Source organism: Ipomoea nil, unplaced genomic scaffold, assembly GCF_001879475.1.
Source record: "Ipomoea nil cultivar Tokyo-kokei standard unplaced genomic scaffold, Asagao_1.1 scaffold2279, whole genome shotgun sequence".
In the NCBI taxonomy this organism is placed as follows: Eukaryota; Viridiplantae; Streptophyta; class Magnoliopsida; order Solanales; family Convolvulaceae; genus Ipomoea; species Ipomoea nil.
This window is the reverse complement of record NW_017618707.1, coordinates 2951115-2964002: the sequence shown is the minus strand read 5'-3', so window position 1 is coordinate 2964002 and position 12888 is coordinate 2951115. Positions and strand designations below refer to the sequence as shown.

General features: G+C 32.8%; 1 protein-coding gene across 1 annotated transcript; it reads left to right on the top strand.

The window, feature by feature from the left end:
- The first annotated feature begins 9166 nt into the window (after positions 1-9166).
- LOC109150436 (zinc finger BED domain-containing protein RICESLEEPER 2-like) lies at positions 9167-10285 on the top strand. The gene has a single exon (XM_019298346.1). It carries the CDS (start codon positions 9167-9169, stop codon positions 10283-10285), a length of 1119 nt encoding a protein of 372 aa, XP_019153891.1.
- Positions 10286-12888: the final 2603 nt, after the last annotated feature.

Sequence of the window (12888 nt, the reverse complement as noted above, 5' to 3'; positions counted from 1 at the left end):
TTTCGGTAAATACCCATGTGGCAGCTTATTTGAAAAAAAATGTTACAATTTGACTTGCCACAAATATTAAAAAAAAAAAAAAAAAACTCCCCTACTGTCGCTCCACCACCGTCTGTCACTCCATGGCTGCGCAGAAAGATGAAATGAAGGGCGAAGAGTCATGAAGGTTAGTCACTTAATCTTATGACTTCTTCGGAGAGTGATGAAATCAGCATTGATATCAATGCTTTGTCGTGGCGATACCACACGACACGGGTCGGGTTTGGTTGTGATTCGCTATCGGCGACAATCGGCAGGAAGGCCGGCGGACATGGGTTAGTCCCATCAATGAACCCCATGTCCCTCTAAAAAGGGAACTACGTGTGTCCCCTAAAACAAGAAATTTTTGTGTGTAAGCTTAATACTGATAAAGTGATAAGCAGTAGAAAGTGAATTGACAACCATAAAACTGGGGGAAGTAATGGCAACATCAGAAACTGTCTGCTCAGAGGAGTTAGCAAATCCGTCAACATTACTGCCCTGGGTTCTATTGAGAAAAAATAGGAAAGGAACCTGAGACTACTGATACCAGATGAGAACTGTATAAACTGTATTAGATGAACAGTAATTACAACTGTACAGACTGAGGGAATATATATCATAGGGAGACTAAGATAAGGGAGTCATAATATTACTCAAATACATAGAGTCCTAATAGTGAGAAGCCAATGGAAAACCAGAGTATGGCAACGGAAGGATAGGTGAAGAAAATATGAATGCGGATAATCAACCTAAATAAATCTAAGAGATGCAGAACTGGAGTGAGTTGATTTGCACACAAGTCAGAATGTTTTTAGTTTTGTCTCTACAAGGCAGGGGAACAAATAATGCTTTTGTTCTTTTCATTGTTGTGCACTAGATTCCTAAGTTCATACTTGGGCATGAAAATATTTAAAACCACATTTAACTAGAAAATAGGAACCCAATGATCCATCTTGCTATTTTAGAGCTTACTGTCTTTCTTGTATATGCCTCATCCAGAGTCTATTTGGACAGAGTGCAGATTTATGTACTTGTTAAAAAATTGCTAATGTATATATTGCTATTCTTACTTTCAAAAAACAAAAAAAAAAAAAAAAAAAAAAAAACAAGAAAGCTAACTTAAAGCTCTAATTATCTTTAAAGAAGCATCTAAGCCCCATATCACAATAATTCCACTCAAATAAGACCCTGGCTACAAGCTCATATTTTGCATATGAAACACCAAATCATGGGAAAAGGAAACTCTTAAATTTCTAAACCCCTCACCACGTATGAATAATGCATAATAAATTTAAATAAAAAAAAAAAAAAAATAGAGATAAAGCTATTCTATTCTAACTAATGAGAGCAAAAATCATCCAAATAATACCAAAAATAGAGTTTATACATGAATGCTTGGGTGGAAATTAGTTGATTTGGGTTTCTATTTACCTGGACATGAACCTTGTAAACTTGGGTCCAATCCTCAGGAAGATTTCCACTGGGGTTTTACAGAGATGAACGTTAGGTATTGTGATGAAATAGTGAGATTAAAAACAGAGAAAATTATATTGTAGTGTAGTGAGATGAGGGGAAAACCAGAGATGTAGAGTGTGGTGCCACTGTGAAAACGACTGTCTTGTCGCAGTGGAAACGATGGTGGTGTCACGGTCGGAGCAGTGCGCGGTACTGCCGAATTGCTGCTATGTTAGTGTAGTGAGCTGCTATGGTTTGTAGTGAGAAGTGAACTGAAGTATTAGTTGAAGATGTGAAGTACTACTGCTATGTATTGTACTAATGAAGATTTTTAGACATGTTTTTTTAAAAAAAATAAATAAATTCTGAAGACATTATTTTTTAATGTCGCCAAATGATAAAAATCTTTCCCGCAAAAATATTTTCAATTTTTCTAACATTTTATGCTAAAATTGATTTTTAAAATAAAACATTTAGGGTATGGACGTTTATTTAAAACGTCATTGATTCTATATTTATATTTCGTCAGTAAATATTACAAAACTTTTTATTGTGTCTACCAAAATATATAGTGACATTATTTAATAAAGCGTTGCAAATGTTATATTTAGCGATGTTTTCTAGAGCGTCGTTAAAATTTTCGTCGGGAAATGGAAGATTTCTTGTAGTGAATATCATCCGTCTATCTAAGATAACCAATGGCTAATTTTTTTAAAAAAATATATGGTGAAATTTTTGTAATTACAGTTGTGCATCTGGAATTGCTAGACTGTGCATTTGAAAAATAATTGACAGGTTGGAGAAAAGTTGACAAGTGCACGTTCAGTTATCGCGAATGCACAATCAAACATTACAAAATGCACAATCATAATTACAGAAGTAATTTTAAAAATTTCACCGCTTTTAATTTTTAGGAAAATACTTGATAGTGCCTTTGGAAAATGTTTCCAGATGCACAATCAAGCATTACAAGATGCAAAATCATAATTAATTGTTCGCAGTTCTTACGAGAGAGGTGGTTCTCAAGGGATTATATATATATATATATATATATATATATATATATATATATATATATATATATATATATATAATGAAAGGTTCCCGTGCGGATGTGCGGTGGATTAATGTGCGTGAGATTTGTACTCAATGTGCGTGAGTGTTGTGCTTAATGTGCCTGAGATTTGTCTTAATGTGCGTGAATGTGTAAAATGCAGCAGAAAATATTGATGTCTGCTTCTTCCCCATCCAGTAGCCATTGCCCCCTCCCTGATGATGATGATGCGGAGGCAAGCTATGGTGGTTAAGAATTACTGGAATAATACAATAGAAATCCACATTTAGCTGCTGTGCAAATTTTACTGTGTGTGCGTCATGTATATAAACATTCAACTGCACTGAAGGTAGCTGATAATCCAGAATCCATGGCCAAATTGAAGGAAGAAGTAACAAGAAGCTTGGGCGTTAATGTGCGTGAGTTTCTTTTCTACTTCCTTCTGAGCTCGTAATTCTGAAATACTCACGCATATTAAGCACAAATCTCACGCACATTAAACACAATACTCAGGCACATTAAGTACAAAACTCACGCATATTAACATGACGCACATTAAGTACAAATCTCAGGCACATTGAGTACAAATCCCACGCACATTAAGTATAACTCTCACGCACATTAATCCACCGCACATCCGCACCGGAAACCACAAATGCACATGATCCCTTCCCTTATATATATATATATATATATATATATATATATATATATATATATATATATATATATATATATATAATTTTCTCCACTATAAAAAAGATTAATATTTTAAAAAAAAATTAACATATTAAAAATAAGCATCCAATAGAAAAAATAAAATAAAAAATGAGTCTTATGTTAGAGCATGCCCATTTGTAGATTTTAGAGAGGTTTTTACCGACCCAAAATCCTTTGGCATGGTTTAAAACAAATGAGAGAGATGATTTTTGACAGAATTTTTCTCATGCAAAGTACGGATTTTTGCAGGATTTTTAAAAAATAAGCATGAGATTATGCATGCGCCCAGCATGTGCGTTTCGTTAACGTGCCCGTACGTTGTGTGATTCAGAGTGGCCGCCAACCTTTATATATATATATATATATATATATATATATATATATATATATATATATTAACTGGCATATGCAACGACCAATTTCTTGCTGTTGTTTTTAAAAAATAAAAAATAAATTATAACATAATGTTTAAAAAATTTACGCTGCCAGATTTTTATTTACTTTTTTAATTTAAAATTTGATAATTATCAATAATATTGTTATTAAAATTATAATTATAATTATAATTTTTAAAATGATAATCAATTTAGAAATAATTAAAATATAATTGTGTAAATAGGTGGGTTCACAAAAAAATTGAAAAAAAAAAAAACTTAAAATTATTAGAAAGAAAGATTTTTGAGATTAAGTGAGATAATAGATGCTCGAGCCCACAATAAAACTTGAAGAAAAAATTTCACTAATGAGGTTGCTCTTTTAGTGGTTTACTTTATAAGATGAATTGTGATACGTGTATAATGATTGAATATTGAAGGCAATTTATATCCTGCACCACGGCGCGCGTTGCATTGTGCGCCCAGATGCAAAACGACATCGTTTCAATTTTTTCTTTTTGAAATTTTGCTACCCAGTGTTTGGCAGTTAATTTTCTTTTTAAAAAAATCTCATGTTAAAAAATGTACATTATATTATACTAGAATACACATAATTGTATACATGAATGTACATAATTATATAACAAAATACACATACTCTTTTTTAAAAGATAATACACATAATCTAACATAATCATGTCAACTTCCTACCGCCCCTCCCAAGACGACGTCGTTTTGGGAGGCGCGAACTGTGTGCCGTGGTGCAGAGTATAACGATTGAATATTGAATGGATAGTCTGTTGGGCCAGAGTATGCGAGACCCTTTGAGTCAATAGTTATGCTGTGCAACCGAATGTACCATGCACATGGTGCATACGGTTCAAAACGACGTCGTTTTGACTAAAAACGCGCGTCCCACTTTAAAAAAAAAAAAAATCAGGTTCGATTCTCAGCAATAGCATTATTGTGGATATATAGTTATGAATTTCTGGATATATAGTTATAAATTTGTGGATATATAGTTATGAATTTATGGATATTTAGTTCATTCATTGTGGATATTTAGTTCAATCATATATTGTGGATATTTAGTTCATTCATTGTGGATTTTTACTTCATTCATTCATTCATTGTGGATTTTTACTTCATTCATTCACTGTGGATATATAGTTATGAAATTGTGGATATATAGTTATGAAATTGTGGTTATATAGTTATGAATTTATGGATATTTAGTTCATTCATTGTGGATATTTAGTTCAATCATATATTGTGGATATTTAGTTCATTCATTGTGGATTTTTACTTCATTCATTCATTCATTGTGGATTTTTACTTCATTCATTCACTGTGGATATATAGTTATGAAATTGTGGATATATAGTTATGAAATTGTGGATATATAAAAATGCTATTGCCGGGAATCGAACCTGATTTCTTCTTTAAGTGGGACGCACGTTTTTTTTAACCAAAACGGCGCCGTTTTGCAACCGTATGCACCTTGCAAGGTGCATTCGGTTGCACAGCATAATTTGCGCCTTTGAGTTGGAGATTCAATATTTTAGGAAGAATATTGAATGGATATTGTTGATGATGGTATAATTGGGCGCATATTTCCTAAGAGCAACTCCAATAGCATATTTTGAAGGGATTTTAGAATAGTAAAATACTATGAGCATTTTAGAGACATTTTTTTAGAGACATTTTTTTAGAGATGTTAAAATTTTAGAGACATTTTTTTCCTGCAAAGGAGAAAAAAGAAAAAGAAGAAAGCAGATGTCAGGCTCAGCGTACGGATTACGGACTACGGAACCCAGCTTCCAAAATTTATTTGGTTTTGCATTTTAAGGCTCTGATTACATATTCTCTACTACTATTATTATTATTATTATTATTATTATTATTATTATTATTATTATTATTATTATTATTATTATTATTACTACTACTCTGGCGAGTTTATTTTTATTTTTTTTAAAGTTTTTTTTTTGTTGAATTTTGTTATTAAATTTTTATGCAGTAAAATTATATTTAAAAAATTTTAAACATTTATAATTTTCAATTTATTTTAATTTTGATATGTGTAATTTAAATATAATAAAAATAATAATTATAATTATAATTGTAATTTTTATGATAATAATAAATAAATAATTAATTAAAATATAAAGATAAAATGGTGAGTCCATCAAAAGTTGTTAAAAACTTAAAACTAATGGAAAGAAAAATGATGAGGTGGATATTGGGGCCCACAAAAATTTAGAGTAAAATTTTCAACTATTGAGGATTCAGTGTTGAGTGCGTTACATCACAGTCGGATCCTAATCGTCAAAAAGTGTACAGTTACCGCACTCTTCGATACCTGCATTTCGCTCTAATCTGTCACTTTTATTTCCGGCCCCACCTTCCCCCAACATAACTACTTTCTTACTTTGAGTCCAATTTAAGAAAAAAAAAATAATAAAAAGAACAAACAATATTATATTGGTGCCGTGCCGATATATGTATATCCCCCAAGAAATAATTTTAAGTAATAAATTTGAGATTTTTATAATCTTTATTCCCTTTCAATACTTTCTAATCTAATTATGATAAAGTGAACACTTTTTTTTTTTGGATAATACTTGTGTGAGACGATCTCACGGATCTTAATTAATAGGTCAAATCTTTAATTAATGTGTTAAATATTTGACATTATTAATCAAATATTCGATCCATCTTACGAACTGAGACCCGTGCGCACAATACTCTTTTTTTTTTTTTTTTTTTTTAATAATGTGGCCCCTCCTAATATTATTATCTAAGACAACTACATTTGTAAGTCTTTATCCTTAATTATTGATAATTCGTTGATTAATCTTTCGCTATGGCAAAGAAACAAATAGCATTTTCACTTTTTATATAATTAGTCTTTTCTATATGCAATAAATATCCAATATTAAGGTGTGTTTGGTTGACATGTTTAGCTCTAACGAATTGGTATTAAAGTGATTGGTATTGTTTGGTTGATAGGTTTCAAATACCTCTTAATTGAAAAATTTATACCCAAATAAAATAAGAGTATCATCCACTTTCATTCCCTTATTCCTTTTCATCCCCTTTGATTAGTGCTTTTAGATTTTTTTATTTTTTTTTTATTCATATTGGTGTTTTGGATGTCTTTATATTAGAATCAATTGTCTTGATTTTGTGTTCTTGTATTTTTAAAATCTTTATTCCCTTTATTGAATCATACATAGCCAAATAGCATTATTGATAATCATTCTCATTCCACCCTACTACCAAACATGCAAAATACTTTCACTAAAACACATTACCATTATCAAGTATTTGATACCCATTCCCATTCCGATTCCCATGTGCGAACCAAACACACCCTTAGTATTGAATGTTAAAATTATAGTTATATAGAATGTTTTATTTATTTATTTAAAATAGTAATATATAATTTTTTTTTTAGTACACTCTAACCTATTCTTGTGAAAAGTAACATTGATCCCATCAGACTACAACGTGATTGACATATAAGAGATTAAACTGAATTATCAATGATTATATTGATAAGGTCAAGACCTTGTGGTCTAATGCACCAAGGTTAGACTCCAATATGAAAGGTTGTGGGTTCGAGCCTTAGTGGATGCGACATGCTTCAGTAGGTTGTGAAAGTAGTTATTAACGGATACTACATTGTAATAGAGTTAACAGCATTCGAATTTTTTTTTTTATATATATATAGTAACTAATTAAATATAACTACGGTAACATTTAATATATACTAGCAAAAGTTAGTTTAACAGTATAAAAGTAATTTTATCTTATCTTATCAAAATAATAATATAATATTTATAGTGCAATGTACAACTAAGTACAAAAATACAAACATAAATTATGAGTATTGATTTGAATTCTCACCAAGGACATTATGGTCCAATGGCACCAAGTTGCTTCCTTATGTGAGAGGTTGTGGGATTGAGCCTCAGTAAATGCGATATTGATTCTCTGTGCTTCAATTGGTTGTAGGGGTGTGCAAAACTCGAGAAATCCGACCCACCCGCCCGACCCGAAACACGACGGGCGAGTCCGTGGAGCGAACCGTATCCGAAACCCCTACCCGATCGGATGCTACGCTACAAGACGGATGCAAGGGGTTCGGGTGGGAGGCAGTAAACGCCACCCGAACCCATCCGATAAAACCCTAGGGTTTTTTTACCCTATGTAATACGACGTCGTTTGGTTTATATATATATATATATATATATTACTCATTTCATTGAGCGCAGCCGAGCTCCCATTTCACTCTTCTAGACTTCTCTCAATCTCTCATCTCTCATCTCTCGTTCTCTCTTTTGCTCTGGTCTTTGAGACTTTGAGTCTTACTCTCTAAGACTCTGAGTCTTACTCTCTAAGACTCTGAGTCTCTGAGTCTGTGTTTGTTAGAGTGTTAGACACTCGCAGAGTCCCAGTTGTAGTCTGGTGGAAGCCCTATTCGGAGACTCGGAGTAGCGACTGGCGGAGTGGTGGAACGGTGGAAGCCCTAGACCCTAGTCCGGTCACCGGACTCCGGTGGAACTGTGGAACGGTGGAATAGTGGATTTAAAGCCCTTTGTTCTCGAGGGATTAAATTTGAGAAACGAAGTAATTACTAAACCCTATTTACATTTTCATTATAGATTATTGTGTATTTGTCTTCTTGATTAGGGTTTCTAATTTTTATGATTATGTGGACTGTGATACTTGTAAATCCGTTGAGAAGTTCCAGATTGCATGTCACTAGTCCTTTGAGTTTGAATTTGTGAATTGTGTGATTAGGGTTTCTAATTTGTAACCTAATATGTGGACTCACTGGACTATGATACTTGTAAATCCGTTGAGAAGTTCCGGATTGCATGTCACTAGTCCTTTGAGTGTGAATTTGTGAATTGTGTGATTAGGGTTTCTAATTTGTAACCTAATCTGTGGACTCACTGGACTATGATACTTGTAAATCCGTTGAGAAGTTCCGGATTGCATGTCAGTAGTTCTTTGAGTGTGAATTTGTGAATTGTGTGATTAGGGTTTCTAATTTGTAACCTAATCTGTGGTGGAAGCCATACTGCCCTAGCCCCTTGCCACTGTGGAAGTGTGGAACTCAGGAACTGTGTGTGAAATACTGAAATCCATATAAATGTTAAGCATGATGGTATTGTTGTGGAAGCCATATAAATGTGGGAGTGTGTCTTGTACTCATGTGTGACTGAAATCCATATAAATGATGAGCATATAAAGTAGCATACATCTACTTAGCTTGAAGCCTGATTATGGATTTCATTGTAAATTGTAATTTGTAAGTTGTAATTTGTAAATATGAAATTGTAAGTTTATGGATATGTGACCCTTAAATCATTTATGTGCAATTCTGCATACATGATGAAATGTTCAATTGCCTGAATTCTGCATGTTTAACACTTTAATTAATTGATACATGTGACAAAGCCCATTCTCTGTTGATGATTTTGAATGAGTGATTTCCCATTCTGTGTCACTGATACTTTCCCCTTTTTAGATGGAAAGTGTTAGTGGTGTTACTGGTGTATCTGGAACCCAACCTGAGTTGGAAGCACAAGCTGTAGAGACTGTTACTCCTCATTCTCAGCAGCCTTTGCCTCCACCTGTTCCAAAGAAAAGGAAAGAGGTTGAATCCAGGGCTCCATGTTGGGATCACTTTGAAAAGATCAAAGACAGTGATGGCATTGTCATCAAAGGAAAATGTATATATTGTGCAAAAGTGTATTGCTATGAGACCAAGAAACATGGGACTTCTTCACTCAGACTTCATGTGGTAAACTGCCTTAAAAATCCTCACTCTAAGGAGACAAGGCAGTCCCTACTTACATTCCAACCTGCACCTTCTTCTGTTGGAACTCAAAGTAGTGAAGGAACTGAAGGGGTGTTGGGTACTTGGGTGTTTGATCAAGACTTTATAAGGAGAGCCTTAGCTGAGATGATTATTTTAGATGAACTTCCTTTTAGGATTGTTGAGGGACAGGGTTTTAGAAAGTTTGTTTTAGTTTGCTGTCCTAGGTTTAAAATCCCTTCAAGATGGCCTATCAGTAGGGACATTTTCAAGATATTTTCTGATGAGAGGGTCAACTTGAAGAAGTTTTTTAGGACTAGCAGTCAGAGGGTAAGTATCACAACTGATACTTGGAGCTCAGTCCAGAGAATAAACTACATGTGCACAACTGCACATTTCATTGATAGTGAGTGGAAGCTGCAAAAGAAGATTATTTCATTTGTTCCTATATATTCCCACAAGGGGGAAAGTATTGCAAAGGCTTTAGAGAGTTGCCTTTTGGACTGGGGTCTAAAATCAGTGTTTAGTGTGACAGTAGATAATGCTTCCAGCAATGACACTGCCCTAGGATTCTTGAAGAAGAAGTTGGGCTCTTGGGGTTGTACTGCTGTTAGGTGTATGTATTTGCACATGAGGTGCATTGCTCACATTCTTAACTTGGTGGTACAGGATGGGTTGAAAGAATGTGACAGTTCTGTTAAGAAAGTCAGGGATGCTGTTAGGTATGTGAGGAGCTCACCTGCTAGGTTGCAGAAGTTTAAATCACTAGCTGATCTAATTGGGGTGGAAGCTAAGAATTCTCTGTGTCTAGATGTCCCTACAAGGTGAAATTCCACATATATGATGCTTAATACTGCATTAATGTTTCAGAATGTATTTGAAGCCTATGATGATCATGACAGTTCATTTAAATCTGATTTGGGTGGAAGTGTACCTGATTTCTTAGATTGGGAATCCATTCAATCTTTGGTTATGATTCTGAAATCTTTTTATGAAATGACTGTTATGATTTCTGGATCATTGTATGTGACTTCTAATACCTTCTTTTCTGAGATTTCTGATTTGTCTTGCTTGTTGAAAAAATATGGAGGAAGCTACAGAAGATAGTGTTAAACTGATGGGTAAAACTATGAGGGTAAAATTTGATAAGTATTGGGGTGAGCCTGAAAAAATGAATTTTTTGATATTCTATGGCAATATCTTAGACCCCAGGGACAAAATTGAGTATATGCCCGCCCATTCAGTTCAACCAGTTATATGGTGAGGACAAGGGTAAAACAATGCTTGATAAGGTTATTGTTGGCCTTAAGGAGTTGTTTGAAGATTATGTTGCATGCTTCCCTGTCCAGTCTGTTGAAAAATCTGACAAATCTTCTCCCTCAATAACAATATCTGATTCTGTTTCTGTTGGGAGACCTCAATCATTACTGAAATCTCAGATTAAGAAGCAAAAATTGGTGAGTGGGGATTTGTCTAGGAAAAAAACTGAGTTGGAAGTGTATCTCTCTGAGGTTATTGTGGATGAGGATGATTCATTTGACCTTCTAAGATGGTGGAAGCAGCAATCTGAAAGGTTCCCTGTCTTATCTAAAATGGCAAGGGATATTCTAGCTGTTCCAATATCAACTGTTGCTTCAGAATTAGCATTCAGTACAAGTGGAAGGGTACTTGACGCCTTTAGGAGTTCCCTAACTCCTAGAATTGTTGAGGCATTAGTGTGTGCACAGGATTGGCTAAGGTTAACCAATCAACCAATCTCAATTGAAGAAAATATTGAGAGTAAATACCACCCATGGTCCCTCGAGTTTGGTGGCATTGCCATCAATAGTCCCTAACTTCCGTAATTACCATCCGTCATCCTCCGAGTTCTCAAAAGTTACCTTCTAGCGTCCTTCCGTTACTTCCTTCCGTCTCAGCCGTCAAAATGGAGGGTAATATTGTCATTTGACTTATACGAAAAGAGTTAATACCAGCCAAGGTCCCTCAAGTTTGGTGGTTTGGCCATCTTTAGTCCCAAGTTTCCATATTCCATTATTTTCCTTCTTTCATATTCTCTTCTTCAAATGTATTATTATTACTATTATTTATAGTTATTATTAAATTCTTATTATTATTACTATTATTTAAAGTTATTATTGTTATTTTTAAATTATTAGTGCTTTGGGCTTCCCCACTATCCATGGATCTTATCTCTTGGGCCTTTGTTCTTCTTGGGCCGGGGTCCACACCTCATCAATTACTATTATTATTATTATTATTGTTGTTATTGTTGTTGTTGTTGTTGTTGTAGAAATGTACAAATGCTATTACTATTATTATTATTATTATTATTATTATTATTATTATTATTATTATTATTATTATTATTATTATTATTATTATATTCATATTATTATTGTTATTGTTATTATTATTATTATTATTAAATTCTTATTATTATTACTATTATTTATTGTTATCATTATTATTATTAAATTATTAAATTATTATTATTGTTGTTGTTGTTGTTGTAGAAATGTGCAAATGCTATATAGGATGAGTGTATTTAATAAAATCAGAAAATTAGAGAAATAAAAATCTGGAGGAATGGAAAAATGAAAAACTGAAAAAATGGAGAAGGAAAACTGGAAAAATGGAGAAAGAAAACTGGAGAAATGGAGAAATGAAAAACTAGAAATGGAAAAACAGATAAATGAAGTAAACGATCCCTATACATTTGTAAATTTTCTTTAATATTGTATAGGAGAAGATGGAGTTCGTGTTGGAAGTTGAGAAATCACCAACTTTCTTTAATATTGTTTGGCCAAGTTTGGGACTAAAGATGGCCAAACCAGTGAACCACCAATAATAATAATAATAATTTAATAATAACAATAACAATAATAATAATAATAATAATAATAATAATAATAATAATAATAATATGAATATGAATATAATAACAATAATAATAATAATAACAATAATAATAATAATAATAATAATAATAATAATAATAATTTAATGCTAATAATATAATAATAACAATAACAATAATAATAATAATAATTTAATAATAATAATAATAATTTAATAATAACAATAATAACTTTAAATAATAATAATAATAATAATAATAATAATAATAATAATAATTTAATAATAACTATAAATAATAGTAATAATAATACATTTGAAGAAGAGAATAAGAAAGAAGGAAAATAATGGAATATGGAAACTTGGGACTAAAGATGGCCAAACCACCAAACTCGAGGGACCTTGGCTGGTATTAACTCTTTTCGTATAAGTCAAATGATAATATTACCCTCCATTTTGACGGCTGAGACAGGAGGAAGTAACGGAAGGACGCTAGAAGGTAACTTTTGAGAACTCGGAGGATGACGGATTGTAATTACGGAAGTTAGGGACTATTGATGGCGATGCCACCAAAC

What these genes read in the sequence shown, in the direction of transcription:
- LOC109150436 (XM_019298346.1), top strand. Translation starts at nt 9,167, where the DNA reads ATGGAAAGTGTTAGTGGTGTTACTGGTGTATCTGGAACCCAACCTGAG.